Source organism: Micromesistius poutassou, assembly GCF_964030765.1.
Source record: "Micromesistius poutassou genome assembly, chromosome: 10".
In the NCBI taxonomy this organism is placed as follows: domain Eukaryota; kingdom Metazoa; phylum Chordata; class Actinopteri; order Gadiformes; family Gadidae; genus Micromesistius; species Micromesistius poutassou.
Window position 1 is genome coordinate 8,429,597 of NC_140280.1, and position 21,336 is coordinate 8,450,932.

The 21,336-nt window shown below is 45.9% G+C and overlaps 3 protein-coding genes across 5 annotated transcripts; 2 read left to right on the top strand and 1 right to left on the bottom strand.

Annotated features, from left to right (window-relative positions):
- The first annotated feature begins 53 nt into the window (after nt 1-53).
- tpst1l (tyrosylprotein sulfotransferase 1, like) lies at nt 54-10,977 on the top strand. Of its 3 annotated transcripts, XR_014637280.1 has the most exons (7): nt 54-732; nt 1,977-2,058; nt 2,158-2,250; nt 2,407-2,448; nt 3,865-3,933; nt 4,162-7,531; nt 8,370-8,510. XR_014637280.1 is itself a non-coding variant. In XM_084474453.1 (6 exons), the coding sequence occupies exons 2-6, from the start codon at nt 8,534-8,536 to the stop codon at nt 10,552-10,554; spliced, it is 1,050 nt and encodes a 349-aa protein (XP_084330579.1). In that variant the 5' UTR covers nt 2,488-3,933; nt 8,370-8,533; the 3' UTR covers nt 10,555-10,977. The 3 variants fall into 3 exon arrangements, 2 of the variants coding, with proteins under 2 accessions (XP_084330579.1, XP_084330578.1); XM_084474453.1 differs by lacking the exons at nt 54-732; nt 1,977-2,058; nt 2,158-2,250; nt 2,407-2,448; nt 4,162-7,531 and adding exons at nt 9,471-9,629; nt 9,723-9,976; nt 10,110-10,311; nt 10,519-10,977 and having other exon boundaries at nt 2,488-3,933; nt 8,370-8,932; XM_084474452.1 differs by lacking the exons at nt 54-732; nt 1,977-2,058; nt 2,158-2,250; nt 2,407-2,448; nt 3,865-3,933 and adding exons at nt 9,471-9,629; nt 9,723-9,976; nt 10,110-10,311; nt 10,519-10,977 and having other exon boundaries at nt 6,943-7,531; nt 8,370-8,932.
- Nucleotides 10,978-15,136: 4,159 nt separating this feature from the next.
- Nucleotides 15,137-19,223, bottom strand: htatsf1 (HIV-1 Tat specific factor 1). Its single transcript, XM_084474708.1, has 10 exons — nt 19,021-19,223; nt 18,519-18,686; nt 18,151-18,364; nt 17,355-17,402; nt 17,037-17,191; nt 16,749-16,912; nt 16,204-16,300; nt 16,024-16,113; nt 15,795-15,932; nt 15,137-15,653 (listed from the first exon to the last, which is right to left on the bottom strand). Exons 2-10 carry the CDS (start codon nt 18,684-18,686, stop codon nt 15,264-15,266), a joined length of 1,464 nt encoding a protein of 487 aa, XP_084330834.1. The 5' UTR covers nt 19,021-19,223; the 3' UTR covers nt 15,137-15,263.
- Nucleotides 19,224-19,305: 82 nt separating this feature from the next.
- Nucleotides 19,306-20,929, top strand: bod1 (biorientation of chromosomes in cell division 1). The gene is made up of 4 exons (XM_084474607.1): nt 19,306-19,601; nt 19,807-19,931; nt 20,082-20,296; nt 20,665-20,929. The coding sequence occupies exons 1-3, from the start codon at nt 19,455-19,457 to the stop codon at nt 20,293-20,295; spliced, it is 486 nt and encodes a 161-aa protein (XP_084330733.1). The 5' UTR covers nt 19,306-19,454; the 3' UTR covers nt 20,296; nt 20,665-20,929.
- The last annotated feature ends 407 nt before the right edge of the window (nt 20,930-21,336 follow it).

Consider the following 21,336-nt stretch of genomic DNA (forward strand, 5'->3'; position numbering starts at 1 on the left):
TGTTTATATATACTGGATGCAGACCAATACATGTAACTGTAGGATGCAACCTGGTCATTAATATGATTACAGATGAGACTGACTGTTCTAAATAAGTTTTTATTCTGAAATGCACACAGGACTGAAAATCGACTGTATAGGGCAGAGAACCCCAGGGATTATGTGTAGTTAAAAGGTTTCTCAAGGTTTTCTAAAGTTGTGCCAGGTTTTGCCTAATTTGTTATTTAAAATGTTTATACTGGATGCAGACCAATACATGTAACTGTAGAGATGCAACCTGGTCATTAAAATGATTACAAATGTTGTTTTTTTCAGTTTTATTAATTTTTTAAGTAGTCGGTAGTCAACTTTTGGGTTCCTAAATTGGTCCTCAGCTGTCTAAACTTTGAGAACCCCTGCCTTAAGGGAAGTGATTCACCTCTGCACCACAGGGCCTCTCTGGTCCGTTATTGCTGTGAGCTTGTTCCACTCGCGAGGACTTGATGGGAAACCAAATGAATAGCAACCACAAAGAGGAAATACGTAGTTCGGATTTAATATTGGACAAGCATATCCGAAATGTATTACGGAAACGGATATATATCGATGTGATCCGTGAAGATCCCGCCAGAGCTGAACCACCTCTGTACTTCACACAACACACAACCTCTTCACACACAATTTATAGAGCAGCAGCAGCAGCTTCTAAATCACTGCTTACAGCTTCCGGACCAATTGGAGCGATTTCGAAGGGTAAAGTGTTTTTTATTTGCTTGAGTATTTTATGTCGTGTTGCAGAATAAATAATTCACCCGTTTATTTATTTCGTTCCTAAAATCCATCAAATAGGCAAAGTAGAAGTAGCCTTTGTGAGGGTTCCAGAATCTTCCATGATTTTCTGCATTTGGATTCTTCATTTAACGTTTCACAGCTAAAATCACGACATGAGATCGCTATTTTAATTGGGGGTTTTCAGCGTTAAATGTTTTGATTAGGCTAATATTTTTCGCTGCCTATCAATAAAGAATATTAATAAGACGATAAAGTGTGCCTGTGGAACAGATGCGTACGATGGCCGAGACGGGTTGACTCGAGTTGTTTAACTTGTTAGCACAAGACACACTTGTTTAACTCACTCGAGTCAAACGAAATTTAAGCGTTGGCGGGCTTTTTAGAAGGAGCGCGCCCCGCCCGTTGAGTGAGCGCGCTTACTAGATTTCTTGTTTTGATGACGAAGCTGAATAAATTAGTATTGAGCGGGTACATACAATTTGGGCTGGTTTTGAAATAAACTGGCTGGCTTATAATTATTTTTTTACAAACTTCCATAAATACGAATAGACGTGAGGTTTAGTTGACGTTTCGATTTAACCCGAAACGTAAATACGTTAGTATTAAGAGGTTGATGGTTGAGGTTGATGGAGGTTCTCCGGTTGATGTTCTTTAAATTCTTGAAAGATGAATTCAGATGGATGTTCTTAAATGTAGGATAATTTCATGCATGCATATTTTGCGGGTTGTTTTATTTCAGCTCATGGTAAACATTTTGTGTGTGTGTGTTCGATTCGATCTTTGATGAGGTAACTAGTCTCTAGTCATGCGAGTGTCGTGAAGTTTCATCTCGAACAATGAGATTAATTTCAAATGTGTTTGGGCTGAGAGCTCTAAGGAAGGAGGGGGACTTGTTGTCAACATGGATCCAACCAACTTGTGATACTTTTACTTTTACCTTGTGTATGAGGGATATGTTGTATATGAAATGCGCCCCACACCGTGGCATAATACGAGATCGGACGCGGATCGGTCCCGTTAAGAACGCCACGTGCGTTCTGAGCAGAGTGGAACGTTCACAAACTGGTTGGCATAAACATTCATAAGCAAACTTAAACGTTTACGTTAACAATGATCAGGCAGAACGTTCGTCTTTCTGTCTCACGTGTCAGTCAGTCAAGTAGCGTTCGAACAATCTGAGTCAACTGTTTGTCATCTCATTTCAGCATAATGCCGCCCAAAAGGAGAAGTCAACCCTCACCAAGTGCCTATACGATACAGAGGTTTTTAGTAAGGAAAGAAGTAAATGTAAGTACACAACATATTTTACACACAAGGACAAGATGACATCATAACCAATAATTTATCAAGCCTTGTTATTCTAAATATCATGTATCTTCTCATCAGGAGAACGCTGGTGCAAACAGGGAAGAGGTCGGGGAGGGAGGAGTGCCAGGTGGAGGAGTGCCAGGTGGAGGAGTGAGAGGTGGAGGGAGTCAGGTGAGGTCTTATATAGATTAATGATGATGAATATGTGAAAGTTTGTGCCTTTTATCAAGCATTTTGCACATACAGTACAGCTCAAAATGAACATAACTGATTATTACTTTGAGTATTACTTTGTTTGAAATATCATAATCCCTGTTTATTTTATAGGAGACACCTGATACAACCCAGGAGGAGACTGCAGGCGGTGAGGTGAGGGTTAGACTGATTCATGATGTCATGGACTAAACCATGGATGTGAGGGTTATGGCGCATTCTATTGGTAAGTGGAATGGGGATTTATACTGTTTCCGGTCCGGAAAAGTAAAAAAGAACCCCCATCCTACCCGGAGGTCTCGGGGAAAAACTCGGGGAAGATCCAGGTAGACCGAGTCGGAAGAGTCGACGTCACAACGATAATGGCGACTCATATTATGAATGGGAAACAAAGTTATGTGTCCTCAATTTGTCCTTGTATATGCTGTTTAATTAAGCGTTTGTCTTGTAAAAACTATACACGTACTTTCTAATGGCATTTCTATTTCCACTGTTGATTTGTGTTAGAAAAAAAGTCTGTGCAAGCCCGTTGTAGCCTAAAGTCGTTTGAACCAGCAAAGTCTATGGCTAGACTCCGTTGTTCAGCAACCATGCAAACAAAAACAACCTTACGGCGCACCGCCATGTTTTCCGGACTGTTGCAATGAAACGCTTTCAGATCAGACGTGCCATTCGGTCATATAAATCCGGGAAGGAATGAACGGCCTGGATTGCCAATAGACTGCGCCATTAGACTGATTCATGATGTCATGAAGCGTGGAGGATGAGTGCCTTCTGGTTCAATGGTTCCTCGATCAATTTACAGCAGTTAACAAAAACAATTCTTCCCTTGGCACTTTGACCATACCGTACCAGACTGAGCAATCTCCAACAGTTAGGAGAGATTTAGAAGAATTAACTACAGGGTATCGAATCAGCCTATAGCCCATATTCGGGGGGGGGGGGGCTTGCCCTCATAGTAAATGTGTTGTTCCCCCCCCCCATACCCATTCCTCCGCCCTTCCTACAGGGGAGGGCCGCACTGACTAAAGGGCTGATTATGGTTCCACGTTCACTCAACACAATGACCACACAGTCGCTTCGACTGTCCGTGGTAAAGAGAGAACAAATAGTTGGTCTTTGTCTGTGCATGCTATTACTTTACAATTGGTCTACCACTAGAAGTTTTGATTATGGTATGGTATGGATTCTAGCAACTTCAAAATGAATACGACTCAAACAATGTGCAACAAAAACAGAAGATAGGCTGCTAGTTGGTCATTGTTGTCCATTCTGGTCATAACATTCGAAGTCTATGATGACCAAATACAAAACGTCTCCACTTTTTACAGATTATTAGCGAGTAAAAAAAAAATTATTTTTTTTTACATACAAGCGTATATTGCTGGAAATGATGTAGTTAGCAGACCAATCACAGCCCTTGCGGCTGCGTTTCCTCAACACAAGGTTGCCCTTGCGGTGGACGCAAGGAGGGTCTGCAAGGACGTAACGGGTCCATAACCCCCTTGAGTCAACATGGAACCATAATCCCGCCTTAAGCCTATCTCTACCTCTGTTTGTCTTTCTAATTAGAGGACTTTCAATCTACCAGACACACCCTGTGTGAACCCGGGCACGCCCTGTGTAAACCAAGAGGAGAAGGTAACGTGACATTTGGTTCAGGCTATTCTAATCCAGAGCATTAAAAAAGGCAGTCTATCTTTTTAGTTTTGTTTTACTTAGTATTGTCATTTTCCCAATCAATATTCCTTTCCACTGTTTTGCAAAACAACATCTTGATTTATGAGATGAAGTTTCACAGACCTCCCTCGTTGTACCTCTTAACCTGACAAGCATTAACACGTTGGCCATACTCTGGTTCTTCCGTAGGCAGCAGAGCTTCATGGACATAACATCTCCTGGGAGTATGATAAAGACAAAAAAAAATACAGCTGCTACTGCAACAAAGCTGGGACCATCTATGAATCCCTTCAGAGATTTGATACATTTCAAGAGATAGACCGAATAAATACCAAAGGAGATCCTAATAAGAAAAAAGAACTTGTTATTTTAATTTCAGTTACGAAAGCTATTAGTTCACATTTTCCATGCCAGCAAATTCCTACTGAAAACCTGATCATAAAGTACATAAATGCAAAAGATAACCAGACAACCACGGACAGTGTAAAAATAGAGAATCCTGGCGAGATTATAACATTTTCCATGAAAACATTTGGATCTAAAAACATAAATAAGGTGGTTATGAAAAATCTTGAGCTGAAAAAGGCTGTGGATGAGGTTTGTGTGTATGGGTACAAAGGTCAAACCGTGAGAGCAACTCTGGAGCAAGATGGACGTTTTAGTGACGAGGTATTACAAACCAATTATATTCTGGTAGACACAACGGATGGTAAACTCACTGAAATGTCTAGCCCTGTAGATGGACTGGATGGTAAATGTTTCAAGGTGGAGCGTATTGGTAAAAACGGGACAAAACAGGAGGAAATGCCAAGTAGGACTGGAAGCTCCAAAAGCAATCAGCCAACCCCAAATCAAAGCAATCAGCCAACCCCAAATCAGAGCAATCAGCCAACCCCAAACAAGAGCCGTGAGCTATCCATATATCAGCCTATACCGAAATCGGAGGAACTGTTGCAATGCCTTCGTTCTCAGTTTAAAGATCTTGTCAAACAAATGAAAGAACGCCAGAATCTTACTCCTAAAGCTATCCAAAATCATCTCACTCAAGAGTTTGGGAAAAGCACAAAGTTTTGCCATGAAGTGAGAGCGATGAGGAGGTTTCTAGAGCTTGGTGATTCTGTTTGCCAGGTGAGAATAGATGAATCACCAGCAGGGAGTGGATTTCTTTTATTTGGAAAGTACATCCTAACAAACGCCCACGTAGTCCTTGATGAAGCAAAAAAACACCTGATGGAAAACATAACTGTTATTTTCTCCTATGAGAAACTTACAGACAGCCAGTCAATGGGTGTGGAGGTCGTTGCCCATGACTTTTGTCTTGACGCTGCGGGCCACAAGCAGGATTGGGCTTTGCTGGAGGTCTGTGGTGATCAAAATACCCAACCAATAAAGGCAAAGCCTCTACTTAAGCACTTTGGATTGGTTACTGAAAGTGGTCAGATTTGCATCATCGGGCACCCGGACGGGAAGGTCAAAATGATGGACCCATGCTTCACAATCCCTCGCTCTGAACGGAAGCAAAAGATGCTGTGTGTAACTAGACATTACTTTTTTCCAGAGCTAATGGATCAAAACATACAGACCTATGAAAGCTGTTTTTATCACGGCTCATCTGGCTCACCTGTCTTTAATCACAATTTCAAAGTTGTATCGATGCACACTGGGGGGTTCCCCGACGACCAGAAACAGGGCCATGTTCTTGAGTATTCACTTCCCCTGTCACTCATTACTGAACAAATCATTATTCAGATAGTGATAAAGAGAAAAGTGCATGTGCTGTTGGCAATGATCACTTGTGGCATTCCCCCAGTGGTGATGGCTGGCGTAAAGGAAATGGATGAATGTAACTCAAACTTTGTCTGGACAGAAGATGAAATGATTAACCTCACAGAATCTTTCTGTGAAGGAGACCAAGAGCTTCTGAAGGGCTTTTTTAGATTTTTCCCACAGAGAGATGAACCCATGGATATCAGCAGCTAGGGTCTGTTAGCTTCACTTTAGTAAAGCTCTACTTTGTAGTATGCATTTTCCTCGTACTAAAATAGTCAAATGCAATTGTAGCTAGCTGCCACTCATTCTAATTGGCATTACTGGGCTCCATCCACACAAGAACAAAGGCAGACGTTTAAACCGGTTTATTTTAGTTTGATGCCATGTCAGAGATGTCTCCTGAGGGTGTGTGGGGATGGCTGGTTTAAGATATGTGCAATGAATGCCCAAGTGCACCACAGGTGTGCAGCCTCACCCAGCCCCAGAGTCCAATCAGTCTGACTGGCCAGGTGAGGCTGTGCAAACCAGCCATTAACACACTTCACAACAATCTATTAATTAGGGATGCTGATGGGATTGTAAAACAGGGATCAGGGGGGACATGCCAACAGTAAATTGTACAAAATTATAGAGAAATGTACCTTAATGTCATTTTTCCACTAACTCTTCCACTTAATCTGTCATCTACATTTTTGACCAAATTACGTTTGTAAGTACTTATTTCATAAGTAAATCATATTGAGATCAAGCACATTGATAATTAAATATATTTTTTACTCATACTTTGTATATGTTTTTAAAGCTTTTAAATGTTTTGTGACTTTTCCATAAGAGTGAGTTTAAATTTTGAAAATTGATTTATGTTTTTACACTGATAATAAACAAATGATTTTTACTGTAATTTTATTTTATTTAGAAATGTACTTTGCCTTCATTTTACGTCAAACAAAATGTTAAACAATATGATATAATATAGTAGCCTATATATATATTGCAAAACTGTTCCTGTTCTGTATTAGTTTTGTTCATTGGAAAATGTATCTATTTGTAGAAAGGAAATTAAACGTCAAACGAACATTCCCTCTGGCTTCCAGATGTGTGGATCAATCATTCAATCATCAATCATTGACCCAAAACCATACCAACTAGTTCGCATTGAAGGTGTGCTGCTGGTGAAGCCTAGCCTGGAAATCCAGACTCGTTGAGCAAATTAAAATTGTACTCTCGCGAGAACTATGGATTTCCAGGGTATGTGAAGCCCAGCCCACAAGGTGATGTGAATAAAACGCCGCTCCTCTATAACAGGGGGTCAGACTCTGACGTCTGGCAGGGGGGGAGAGAAACAAGCTGAAGCTGAAGCTCATATTGACTGTAAAAATAATTAAGTACAGAAGTGTGTGTGTGTGTGTGTGTGTGTGTGTGTGTGTGTGTGTGTGTGTGTGTGTGTGTGTGTGTGTGTGTGTGTGTGTGTGTGTGTGAGAGAAAGGGACAGAGAACCAGTGTTCAACACTTAAAAGCACTTCCTTATCCTTACCGTGGCCCGCCAATGAAAATCACCAATGCAGATGTGCTGAATTGTGTCCTATTACCGACCAATGAGCGTCCAGGTCTCTTGTTTTTACCTCCTCCGCGTTCTGTTCTCCTGTTGACTGACCCGGACGGATTCTTCTTCTGCTTTTAGCGTCTTGTGTTGTGAAAGGTTCATGTCAGATCATGTAGTGTTGCAGCTCTGAACTGACCGGACCTCTGTCGCCGTGGGTTTGGTCGCAGAACCCGAGATGTCGCGGTGGTACGTCATTCCACATCCTCACCCTAGACGTCAGAGGGATTTTAATACTTCTGTCAAATGTGTGTTTGGTTGGTAAACCAGAGACAATGGTATGTACAGGTGGACATGTTTGAGCTCAAAGGAATGGTTTCCTCTCGGCGCCGAGGGTCTCTGGTATTAAAGAGTTTATTATCTTGGGACAGCGATGGACAGTTCAACATGCGTTTGATTCTCGGTCTCATCGGACACAACATTTGATGCGTAAAAAACGCCAGCGTTAACCGCGTCACGAAGATCCGTCCTGATGTTACATTTGATCAGGCTTGAAAGGCGTTGTTTTGGAGTGTCTCGTCTCCTTTCAGCCAGGGCAGCTTCCTGGTTGAACACAACCAGCCCCGATGTGGGACGTTGAACCCCAACGCGCATATGGGGGTTCACAGCTCCAGAAGTGTGGTCTAGTCGCTGATCTGGTTCCTATGGTAACATAAGATGAGGATGAGACGCTCATGCTATACTATGGAAACAGCAAACCGAAGGGTCGACCGTGTTATCCTACCCGGGTCTGGGTCTGCCCAACTCGGGAGAGGATATTAGATAATAGTGTCCGTTAGTGGAACACAAGGACATTTATTCTTTATATAAAAGCTTGAAATAGCCAATAGAGTGACGAGATTCATGTAAGGTTTATGAAATGCACATAAGGTGCTTGCATGCACATTACAGAAGACAAATGACTGCTAGACCAGTCCTCCAGAAGGTCTGCGTATCTCCACTGGGTTTTACCCGTTACTGTTACCCGTGACGACGAGAACCTGTTCCCATTTGACATGCGTGTGTTTGCCTGGTCTTCCCCCGACAGCCACGAGGGGTGAGCGGCTGGGGACGGCCCGCCTGGGGAGGCCTTCTGCCCGGATAACAGGGAGCGCCAGAGACCTCGGCTCCTCCCCCTCCACTACCACACCTTCGGAAGCGCATGTCCCCGCACAAACGCCTTGACCCTTGACCCTGCCCGCCTCCGGCACCATGAGGAGCGCCCGGAACCGGCTCCTGCTGGCCTCGGTCCTGTTCTGCTCCGCCTCGCTCCTCTACCTGGCCTCCAGCGGCGTCCAGTGCCCCCGGCACAGATGGGCGGAGCTCAATACGTTGCTGGCCAATCAGAGTCAGTACTCCCAGCACAACCTCTTCCCCGAAGACACGCCCCTCATCTTCATCGGCGGCTTCCCCCGGAGCGGCACCACGCTGATGCGCGCCCTGCTGGACGCCCACGCCGCCGTGCGCTGCGGTGAGGAGACGCGCGTCATCCCGCGGCTGCTGGCCATGCGGGCCACCTGGAGCCGCTCGGTCAAGGAGAGGATCCGATTGGACGAGGCCGGCGTGACCGACCGGGTGTTGGACTCTGCGGTGCGAGCGTTCCTCTTGGAGGTAGGGTGGGTGCGGGGGGGGGAGGGGGCGAGAGGGTTGGGTCTTTATGCGCCGCAGTCCACTGAGGGCCCTGGGTTCTGGAGACTCCCTCTTGGGGCCCTAAGGGGGTCTCCAGCTCCCCTTAGGGCCCCAGAAGGGGACCCAGGAGACTGGGTCCCCTTCTCCTCCTGGGGCTTTAAGGGGTCTGGTGTCCCCTTCCTGGGGCTATTGATTTAGGGAGCACAGCTCTCGGCAGCTCTATTATGTAAACAGATTGTTTTTGAGCAAAACAGACGTCCACGTATGGTTATTGAGAATACAAGTTCCCTAATGGGAGCTGGAGACCCCCTCCTGGGGCCCTAAGGGGAACTGGAGCGGAGAAGCGAGGGGCGGAGGGTCATTATGTGGACTGATCCTGCTCGCCGTCATTTCAGACAAAAGCGAAAGTAGCGTTTCAACAGGGCGTAGGGGGATGCCTTTAGGAACACCAGAATAACGACAGGTCAGCTGTCAATGTCTTGGTTTTAGTGACGTTGACCTCCCTCTGTGTCCCTGCAAGGTCATCATGGGTCACGGTGAGCCCGCAGCCCGGCTCTGTAATAAGGACCCCTTCGCCCTCAAGTCCCTGTCCTACCTGGCCCGCATCTTCCCCAAGGCCAAGTTCGTCTTGATGCTCCGTGACGGACGAGCCACCGTTCACTCCATGATATCTCGCAAGGTTTGTCACGCTCCCGCTCTCTCTTGTTCATTTATTGATATATATTGAGAGGCAGTGATTATGAGTAAAATGTGCCCCCCCCCCCCCCCCCAGGTCACCATCTCTGGCTTCGACCTGACCAGCTACAGGGACTGCCTGACCAAGTGGAGCGCGGCGATGGAGACCATGTTCAGCCAGTGTCAGGGGGCCGCGGAGGGCAGCTGTCTGCCCGTCAGCTACGAGCAGCTGGTGCTCCGGCCCGAGGAGGAGATGAGGAAGCTGCTGAACTTCCTGGAGCTGCCCTGGGACCCGGCCGTGATGCACCACCAGGACCTCATCGGCAAGGCCGGGGGCATCTCCCTGTCCAAGTGAGTCTCCGCCGACACTTCAGCACGTGGCTCAAGGGCCGGCATTCAAGCCTCGGCCACTAGACATGAATGTTAGGTTTTCATTTCATCCTCGCTGGGAGAGCTGTTGTTATTATGTTATTGTGCTCTGCAGGGTGGAGCGCTCCACTGACCAGGTGATGCGGCCCGTGAACACGGACGCCCTGGACAAGTGGGTGGGTCACATCCCCTCCGACGTGCTGCGGGACATGGCGGACATCGCACCCATGCTGCGGCGGCTGGGCTATGACCCGCGGGCCAACCCGCCGGACTACCGCAGAGCGGAGGCCGTCACCGCCCTCCTCAACGACTCCCAGGTGAGGGCTGCTGGCCGCGGGCCGTCGCCGTGGCAACCGGTTCAGAAACGTAGGCCTTGCAAAAGTGAAATGTCTCTCGTTGTGGTGAAACATTAAATGTCATTTTAAAACAAGGAGTAGTAAAAATGTTAAGACTTATCAATGACCTCTCTGTGCTGTGAGTGATCAAAGGCTGACATGGATTCTAAAATTCACCCCCCTCAACAGAGTCAGGGGACCCCAGGAAGCCCACATCCCAGCTAGAGTGAGACTCGCCAACCGCTGAACCAGTGGACACGGATCCGAAGAGTTCAGAGTGTGTGTGTGTGTGTGTGTATGTTGGGATTACGCATTAGACTGCTGTTATCCTAGCAGCAAAACAGCAAAAGGCCGCCTGGGCGATTATCTCTCAACACATCAAGTCTCCCCCGAGTGATGAAGAGTCAAACTGGGCGCTATGTAGAAAACCATCAGCAACTATCATCTCCTGTGAGCAAAGAGCATCACAACGTTACCGTTAAGTGTTTCTATTTTCTAGTATCCTCATGTATGTCATTTGTTATAGAGTCACCGCAAATGTGAACGTGTTTAAGAGATACATGAGTGAGATGCATCACATACATGGGGCATACCTGTATATTTTTGACAATGTACTTTTATTTTCATATTAAATGATTTTATTGGTGACCATTCCCTTATGAATTCATTGTTTATTATTTATACTCTTCATTAGAGAGTAGCTTGTGTTAAGGGTACACAAATACCCTTACGAATAAATATACATTCAGAAGTAAGAGCGATGGGAGCACAGGAAATTTAAATAGAAATTTAAACTGATGATCAACTTAAGACCACTTTGGTCTTTTTATGCCCATGCTGATGGCTGCAGGGGGGGGGGGGGGTATCCTATTCATAGTGGACTTCAACAAAGATGGAAATGTGTCCTCCACTGTCAAGATTCTTGGTGATTAGTTGTCATGTCAATAAATATGCGTATTCCTTTCAAAATAATTATTCAGAACTTATTTAACACACCTGAAGAACCTACGAGTGAATGTAAAGCTGCAAACAGCCAGCCCACCGAGGGTTCAGGAGACCCCTGTTGACAATATCAGAAAATGCAACAAACATTATTTACAATACAAAATATGCAACAACAGTACAGTAGAAACAGGATGTAAGTATATATATATATATATATATATATATATATATATATATATATATATATAAAACCAGGATGTAAATATGTACAAGGTCTGAAAAATATGAAAAAGCAATAATAATGATTATTACTACTTAATACGTGACAAATGAGTCTATTTAAATAAAGCCTAGTCACCTCCCAAATAAAGTTGCAAAAGCACGGCGTGTCTGATTTTGTTGTATTGCTCTTTACTTACCACTGCATTCATTTTGTTATTATACAGGCCAGAGGATAATCCACCAAAAATATATATCTTTAAATTTTATTCATGTAGCCTAGTTAAGAGAGAGAACGGTAAATAAACTTGAAGGATTTTTACATCGGATAGCCAGTGGCGTTATTGTCATGACAACAGAGCAATAAAGTCAAGGTAAATCAACTCTTTCTACCAGTCAGACTCATCACAGGTCGCAACACTATATATAACCTTTAACGTTCACCCAAAGTAACATATTAAGTAGCCTTTATCAAGTAAATAAGTTGATGAATATATAAATGAATCACTAAATGCATACATGAATCACAGCGCTCTATAATAATTCCAGTGTTGGCGCCCATTGGCAATTTATTCACAATCAGTTGTGGGAAAGTGGCAGAAATATGACTGTATAACAGTTATGAATTATGTTCATTTAGACACCCACGTTTTAAGCCGTTACAAGCGCGCAGCGTTTGACCCTCGCCATTCAAAACCATGGATGATTATTTCTAATGTTGAAAATAAATGAAAAATAGGGATAATGTGGTCTTTGGTGTATACGTTTGCATAAACCCGACGTTATTGAGCTAGTTTACTTCAGGTGTAGGCCTACGCCTTTTTTGGTAAATACATTCATGGGGTGGTCTAGTTTACCTCAGCAGTACCCGTACTTACCAATTACATCCATGGGATCCCACTGTGAGGGATTTATGGCTCAACGTCGCCCCCTAGCGTGCATCAGCTCTATGAGAAATGATCAAGGACAACCCCATCAAAATGCATGGATTTACATTTCGTTCCGTGTAGCACGAAACAAGTCAAGACAATCGTGCTCATGCGTTCACGCGCATGAGCACGAAATTGCGTGATACCGGGTTGGTCAGCGACCACATTACATTACAGTGTGTGTGTGTGTGTGTGTGTGTGTGTGTGTGTGTGTGTGTGTGTGTGTGTGTGTGTGTGTGTGTGTGTGTGTGTGTGTGTGCGCGCAAAGCGTGTAGGGCATCCACTGGGCTGGGGGGGACAAAGGAGGAGCTGACAGCTGGTGGGGAATATCACACATCAGAGATGGATGTTCGCCTGCAGGGCTTGGCTCTCTGGTTGGCAGCCGTGCTGTCAGGGCCTCTGTGTGTCAACTGTTACTACGTCGACACGCATAGTCCACTGTTCGATGACGAGCATGCTCGTCTTTTATCATTCTGTCATTTAGCAAACGAGATGTTACTCAAAGTCGCTCGAGTTAGTATTGGATGTGTCATTAAGGCAGGGTTGCCTTAATGGGACTTTGGCTGGAGAGAGAATCTGCAAAATGTCAGCGGGCGTGCGAAGAGCGTGCGCGGCGAACATTTTTGATAACCATAACCCAAATTTCGTTTACTTAGTAGGCCTATAAACAAATTGAAGGAAGGCTTATATAAAAGCCATTGGCTGTTGTTGACGTAGGACATTCAAAATGTGTTTAGATATGTTTTAATCATGCATTTAATCATGCATTGACATGGGAACACAGCTGATACTGATACCTGCTGCCATAGATATGTATTCAACCAAGACCTCAGAATTTATTCCCAGTCTGACCCAGAAATAAGGAATTTAACAGAAGGTAACAGTGTGTCATGGCCTTTAATTAGTTTAGTAATTTGGTCATTGGTTGATAGCCTACACTACATTAAGACACCTTGTAATTTTGTTTTGAGGAGGGCCTTTAGACCTTTAGGGTCTATATTGCGAGAATAGGACGACTATTGGACTACGCTAATTGCCAAACGTGACTTTATTTAGCCTAATGACTGATATTGAAAAGTAACAACATGGAATTAATGTTAAATCAGAATTAAAATAACATGTCCTTATTAACATATTTGAAACTGTAACATAGCCTATGGATTATCTAGCCTATAGAAGCCTACTTGTTCTTTCCGTGCTTAGCTCAAAAGGCACTTGTAATATAAATAAAATATAGGCTAAGTAACACCAAACTAACAATTTGAAATCCAACAAGGTCCACACAGAGAGGCAGAGAGACAGAAGACATGAAAGGAGGGAAGAAGAGAGACTGGAAGAGTTTTTGAAAAGGATCATGTGTAGGTGTACACCTAGAGTGTGCATATATTTCTTGATATGTAGCCCCTACGATAACCTTTCCCTCAAAATAGCCTCACCCAATCGCATCCATGAACTTCGCCATAGGCTCGGCCAATCGGTACTCGCATGCAGGTGCACTGGCGAATGAGAGAGCGGGGCTTGAGAGAGCGGGACTTGAGAGAGCGGGGCTTGAGAGAGCGGGGCTTGAGAGAGTGGGGCTTGAGAGAGTTGGTGAGGAAGAACGAAGAAGATGGCGGCGCTCGGCGAGGTCCCATGCTGACGGAGATTTCGGTATGATAGATCAGTTGTGATGGGCAAAAATAACCTAAACGGACATTACATTATGAATATAGTCAACTCTGGGCCCAAATCTAATAAACACAACATACCACACATTCAAGAGGGTGAAGATGACCCTCGAGCCCTCTCCCCATCAGTCTACGGAGGACACTCCATAGACTGGGCAAAGGGATGTATGCAATGTAAGGCCGGGGTGGATGCCACCCCCTAGGAGGGGTGTGTATGGCATACTCATGTCCGAAGCATGAGTAGCGTTTCTCCCACGTGGTTCCCCATACACCCGGCCAAGCGAAATATTAGGCTGCCTCAGCTAGATGGCGAGGCCACACATATCACACAGAAAGACAAAACAACTCGGAGGCTCAGGGACAAGAGAACCCTCGATAACACACACAAAGTCTAGCACACACACCTGGCCATGAAAGATACTATAAGTTTCTCATGCACCAAATCACGGGAGCTCGTCCGAGGCAGAACCTCTTCGGAGGCGAAGCTCCGGACGACCTCAGCGCTGTTAGGGGACATAGAATATTCGATCTCTCACGCTTTATGAATCAGTATTACCTTTTCCACTTTACTCAATAAATCCGAGGCCCTCGTGCTGATAGACTTTATTACCTCTCCGTCTCATTTTATCTGGTCAAGTAACTAGGCAGACTGTTTTTCCCAACAACGACAGCGTTGTTAACCCATCCGTAGGCTTTCAATTGTTGTGCGGTATAAGGTGACGAATTCTCAATGAGATAAATGTAAATATCTCCAAACTCCAAGTCTGGTAGAGTCTTTGCCAGCTTCAAAGCAATGAATAACCTACATCAGCGGGTGCTGTGTATGGATCACAAGTTCCGAGTATGTTTATCTTCTCTTCGTATCTAATTTTAACATTTTGTGACAAATGGTCTAAATAGTTGATTTATTTAAGTATCGGAAATCTGTATCAGCCAACCAGGCTGCAATTCCCCTGGTTGGCCGTTGTTCGTCGCCATTTTGCCAGCGTTTGTTGCCCTCCAGATGGTAGTCACGTGACCGCAAAGTATGAATAAAGAGAATCAGAACATTTGGAAAAACATTTTAATTCACTGCTGTGACCCAATTACAAAACATTTAACGTCATAACACCGCGACATCTCGTGTTTTGCGGCAGTTCAGTTCGCTTGGTGGCAGGCCGGGTGGCCGGTCCCATCAGGCCTCCTCATCACTCCCTGCTAGGCTGCTGTCGGTGGAGTCAGCTTCCTCTTCTCGCTGCACTTTGGGCCGTGTTTCCGTGCTCCTCAGATCAGAGCTAGGCTCCGGCTTGTTGGGGGTGGAGCCTGGTTTGTGAGGGACGGGGTCTGGGGTGTCAGGGGCGGGACCTGATGCGTCAGGGGCGGGACCTGATGCGTCAGGGGCGGGACCTGATGTGTCAGGGGCGGGGCCTGATGTGTCAGGGGCGGGGCCTGATGTGTCAGGGGCGGGGTCTGGTCCACCGGCCGGTACAGTAGAGTTTGGGTCCCCCTCTTTTTTGGCGCCTGGGTCCAGGAATTTAGACCAGCCTTTGAGGCGCTCCTCACGCTCTCTGGACGTCTCTTCCACCTACACACACACACACACACACACACAATTAGCCCTTTATGGAAGTGTCTCTAACCAAAAGACCTAAGCGATAAGGGCTTTATAATAATAAATAAATAATGTGTCTAGTTTATGGTTGAGGAGAAAAAGTCGCAGCCGTGCCTGGTAGTCCGTGGTTCCATCCCAGAGGACCGCCGACAGCTGCCTCCCTCCGAACCAGCGTCCGTTCAGCGCCGCGAGGCACAAGTCTGCGTGTTCTGGCTCCTTAAACGCTACGGAGGCGACCCCGTCTGGATGTCTCTGAGACACACACACGCGCGCACACACTATAAGTTCCTAAACTCGGCGTTCTTTAAAAAGTGCCAGGTGTGCCAACAGCCAGGGGACCTACATCGAAGACGATGACCTTCTTGACCTGGCCAAACTTCTCACACTCGGTGCGCAGGTCGTCCCGGTACTCGTTCAGCACCAGCGGGTCCTCCTGAGGGGCGCGGTCGACAAAAGGGGGACCGTTGAATCAGCAGAACACTGTTTGAACAAAGCTTCAAAGTGTGTGTGTGTGTGTCCTCACTTCAAAGTCACTTGGATGGAACATGTTCTGGATGATGACAACCTTCTCAAACCTCTTCCTCACTTCTCCCTTTTTCTCCGGCCTCCAGTCCAACTGCCTGAACGGGCCACACACACATACACCAGGCCACAACTTAGGACCCCACTCCCACCACGGGGCGACACACAGTAGCACCATGGAGGGGAAGCAATCCGTGAGGCACTGTGTGATAAGCTCAACAAAACGGGAAGGAAGGTTGAAAACAGTCCCTGGGAGGGATGTCGACTGTGCTCACCAACAGCTCATAAAGGCAGGTGCAAACCTACTTTTCAGCCCACCCCCCATTCATAAAAAGAGTAATGCAATTGAAATAGTATCAGAATCAGTTCCTGTGTGTACATGTCTTGTGTGCGACACATTTCCATTTGTTATTTCTACCTGTGCTTTGTTTTCCCTTCAGTGCATTATCCCCCCCCCCCCCCACCCTTGCAGTTCTCCTGCCTCCCCACCCCATGCAGTACTCCTGCCCCCCCCCCCCCCCCCCCCCCGCAGGAAGGCGGCCATACTTCTGTTGTTGTTGTAGTCTCTTCTTGTAGTCCTTGTTTTTCTTCTTCTTCTTGGTGGCGTCGTACTGACCCTTCAGCTCAAAGTGCGCCTCCTCCACGTGAAGCTTGTACCCTCGGACCTCTGACTCGTCAATCAGACGCACAGCCAGGGCTACAGACTCCTTCTGCACACGCACACACACACCTCTTTTAACATGGAAATCTGAATGCTACATGTCTAGCAGACATTTGACAGTGGGAATATGAAAGGCTAAGAATGACACAAGAAGGGCTTGGTGGGGATCAGACCTTGAGGTAGCAGCAGAGGCCGTCTCCCTTGAGGTTGCCCTGTCCGTCCTTGTAGAGCTTCACCTTGTACTCCTCCGTGACGGGGTCCCTCAAGACGATGCCACACTTGGACATTAACTCCACAAACTCCTCGCTGCTGATGTCAAGGGGTAAGCCTGGGGAGGGAGATCCACATAGTCAATCTTTCCCTTCAGCTGTTGTCTACTTCATGAGAGGGGAGGAGCTGTTTTCTTCTTGAGTAAGAGGAGAGGAAATGAGAGGAGAGGAGCTGTTGTCTTATTGAGTATGAGGAGAGGAGAGTGTTTTTGTAATACAAACCTGAAACATAGACGTTGGTGTTCTTATTGTCGTCCACGTCAAACCAAGCTGCACGGGACCAACAGAAAACAACCCGGATTATTCATTTAGAAATAGTGACAGAGCATTAAGACCTTGGCTTTAGTGCCATTACAAACTAAAAGACACAAAGTGTATTAAAACCTTTCCTTGTATGCCCATATACAGGAACCCATCCAGAGCAACGGGGCGACCTGAACCAAACCTCAGCCCTAAAACTGTGGAACTCATTTCACATCCCTCTGCATGTATGCGAAGATCCAAGAAGAGCCACTTTGCCATGCACAGACCTAAACAAGCCCTGTACACAGTACAGGCCTTAGCCAGACCTACACGTACAGAGACCTATACACACCCTGTACCATACAGCCCTTATCCAGACCTACACGTAGAGAGACACACATCCTAGAGGTGGACAAAGTGTCACCCGCTAAAGTGGATGCTTGCGTCAACTAAACTCTGATTGGCCAAGCAGGAACAGGCCTGGAACAGTTCTGCTGTTCACCAACCGCTTTTCAGCAGGACATTCAAACCCTTTTGCAACATCTTTCTCACATGGACGTATTTCTTCTCCCACATATTGTCAATGAGCAGACCGCTGCGTACACATTAATGTGACCTGGAATTGTGTGGCATTGAAAGGCAGCTCTGTGGTGGCGACGTGCAACAAGTCCCTATGGTTAGATGTTGGGGTTAGGGTGCCAAGGCTCACTCCTTCTCCTGCGTTGTAGGGGGTGTTCAGCAGTGATTGATCAACCGGAGAGCGCTTTGAACCCACCTGCCTCTGCTTTCCTCTTCTCTCCTTTCTGCTTGCCGTCCTTGGCCGGGTCTTGACCAGGTGTGTGGGTGGGCCCTGGGTGAGCGGCCCCCTGGTCTTTGGAGCTGGGAGCTGCTGGCTTGATGGCGTCCGCTAGAGCAGCATTGGCGTCCGGGGTGCCGTCCTCCTTGAAGCCGTAGTTAGCCTGGTAGGCGGCCATGAAGTCCTCAGTGATCTACAGAGTCCAGTACAGTCACACTCAATGGGCGGGACCATGATAACGATTTAGACACAGGCTTGAGTGGTCGCTGCATAACCACACAAAGGGGGCAGCAGCTTTAAACCTCTGAATGACGTGATGTTGGATGTAAAACCGCTGAAGAACTTACTTTTGGGAACCAGGCTTTCTTGTCGTGGTCCCAGTCATAGACAGTGCCATCCTGCGGGTCGGTGTAGGAGTACGGGTCAGAGCCGTCTACGTTTCTCTGACCGTAGAGCTGCTGCATCCGCAGCTGCTCCAGAAACTCGCTGTTTTTCTTGTCTGAACCGTCACTCATCTGCGGTGAGGAGAACATCAGCATCACGATAGTTCATGTCCCAGTCGTCCACCAAAAAAAACAACTTTGAATTACAGTAGATAGACATTGTGCGCCTCATATTGAGTAATATACATAATCTTGTACATTTGAAGATGCATTAATCAGATGCTGATCTCATTGGCTTCAACACGCACGTGCACGAGATCAGTCAGCTCCATTCAAGTGGATCAAAATACGTTTCATGTTTCATTTGGTTATTTTGGCGTTGCTTATTACACTAGGAGGTGACCGAGGTCGCCTCCTAATGTTTTATTTTCCGCTTGTATGTCAACAACCGACCAAGCCGTCTTACCTTAACGGAAGACGTTAGAAGTCGTGCAACGCAAGAGTTTTAGTGTTTAGTGCATGTTTAGATTCGCTCACGAGGCGAGTTGGATATGTGGTTTAATCAAAGCTGATAGATCTTATCAAGGCTAACCCTGTACCAAACCTGTGTTCGTGAATGCTAAAATTATGCGTTTATAAGGGATAACGGGCTGGAGTTGTTGTTGTATCTTCCGCGACTACGCTTGAACAATCTACTTCCGATGTCAAACTCGACTGAACTGCGCATGCGTGACCCCACGAAAAGGAGCGCTCGATTTGCAGCTCGGCAGTACCGTAACAGACAGGGAGCAGAACCACAGACTGGACTTCATGTATGAAAACAGATTTGAGCGTCTGTGTTTTAGCTAGTGAGGAGCAGCATTTGTGTTAATTAAAACCAACATTAGTTTAGTTTCCGGCATGGCGGAGGGCGGCAGCAGCAGCGCTGCGGCGGCCAGCCTCCCCCCGGGGGACCCTCAGCTCATCGCCCTCATCGTGGAGCACCTGAAGAACCGAGGGCTTTTTGATGAGTTCCGCAGAGATTGTCTGGCAGATGTGGACACTAAGGTACTAAAGGAGAATTTAAGAATACTAATAGTCTGCGGAAAATGTATGTAGAACTTTAGTACTGCACCAGAGGCTACTGCCAAATCAAGTAGTATTGATGGTTGGTAGGAGTGTGCAGTCTATGTTGCATATCATATGCATCGAGTACATGTGGTGTCGCCGTGTGATGATGGCAGTATTGACTAAAGAGCGTTGATGTCCCCAGCCCGCCTATCAGAACCTGCGCCAGAGAGTGGACAACTATGTGTCCACGCAGCTGAGCACGCAGGAGTGGAACGCGTCCATCAACAAGAACCAGATGAGGAACGGTCTGCGGCAGAGTGTTGTCCAGTGAGCATCACGTCCATGCCTCCTATCTGACTGATTAAACTTATATTTCTATTTAGGTATTCACAGAGTGTGTATACCTATAATTGTTATTTGTTATTGTGTTCGGATGATCAGATTTGGGTTTCACTGTGTCTCTACTTCTCTGTTTAGATCGTGTATGCTGGAATCTGGCGTGGACCGGATCATTACTCAAGTGGTGGATCCTAAAATGAACCACACGTTTCGGCCGCTCATTGAAACGGCCATTCATGATTTTCTGTCGGGGGACAGGAAGGAGGAAATCCCTGCAGATTCTAATCTTACACCTTCAGAGCCGCAGGATCAGCCGGAGATCCCCCCCTCTGCAGGCCCCACAACCCCCTGAGGTCAAGACCAAAGACTCTTTCAGTGTCAGGATTACTGCACTACATTCACACTAGTTTGTCTATATAGGAGGCCTATTGGTTTGTACATCTTGAACTAGTGCACAAAAAGCAGATCCTTTAAGAAGCTTAATATATTTTATTTATTTATCTGAAACCAAATAAAGTGCGGTGGAAATAGGGCAAAACATGACAGCAAAATGTTATTCCTCAGGGTCAGACATCAAGTGAACATAACCAGTTCTGTTATGTCATGTTATTGCTCAGGGTCAGACATCAAGTGAACATAACCTGTTCTGTTATGTCATGTTATTGCTCAGGATCAGACATCCAGTGAACATAACCTGTGGTTCTTCCTGTTGTTGCTCCAGGTTCCTGCTGATTGGATGTCTGCATAGAAGCTCTGTGACCGGTGACCGGTCACATGGTGTAATGTCAACGTTGGCTCCATGATGGGTTCCTGCTGGAGAGACGGTTCTGATGGTCAAGGTGGTCTGACGGAGCAGCTCTGCCAGATGGGTCTGTGGGGGCACAGGCTGGACCACATGCAGGGAGCTGTGCCATGAGATGTCTTGGAAATAGTTTTTATATTCAACATTTAGGTGGTCTGATTTATTTTTATTTTGTATGGATTAAATGTATGCATTAGTTATTTTGTATATTTCAAGCAATAAATACATTGGATGAAAAACATTGATGGAGCTGATTTATTTATAATTGTCTTTAAATTGTTTCAAAGTGCATCCAAAGCAGCATCTCCAATGAGTGGATAAGCTGCGGGTATTTATTAAGGTCAAGTGACTTGTGTCACTGGAACAGTTTGCTGTGGTGACTCATAACAGTCTGATCTTTCGGAATAAACTGACCACAGATTACATTCTACTTAACAATACAAACTTGTATTACTATAACTAATTGTGTGAGACTGAACTTGAGTGACTAATTGGTATCTGCTGCTTTTATCCTTTTACTATCTCGCACCGGAGCTCTCTGAAGGTCAGGTAGAGAGTGTGTGTGCGTGCAGACTCAGTGCTTGTGCAACT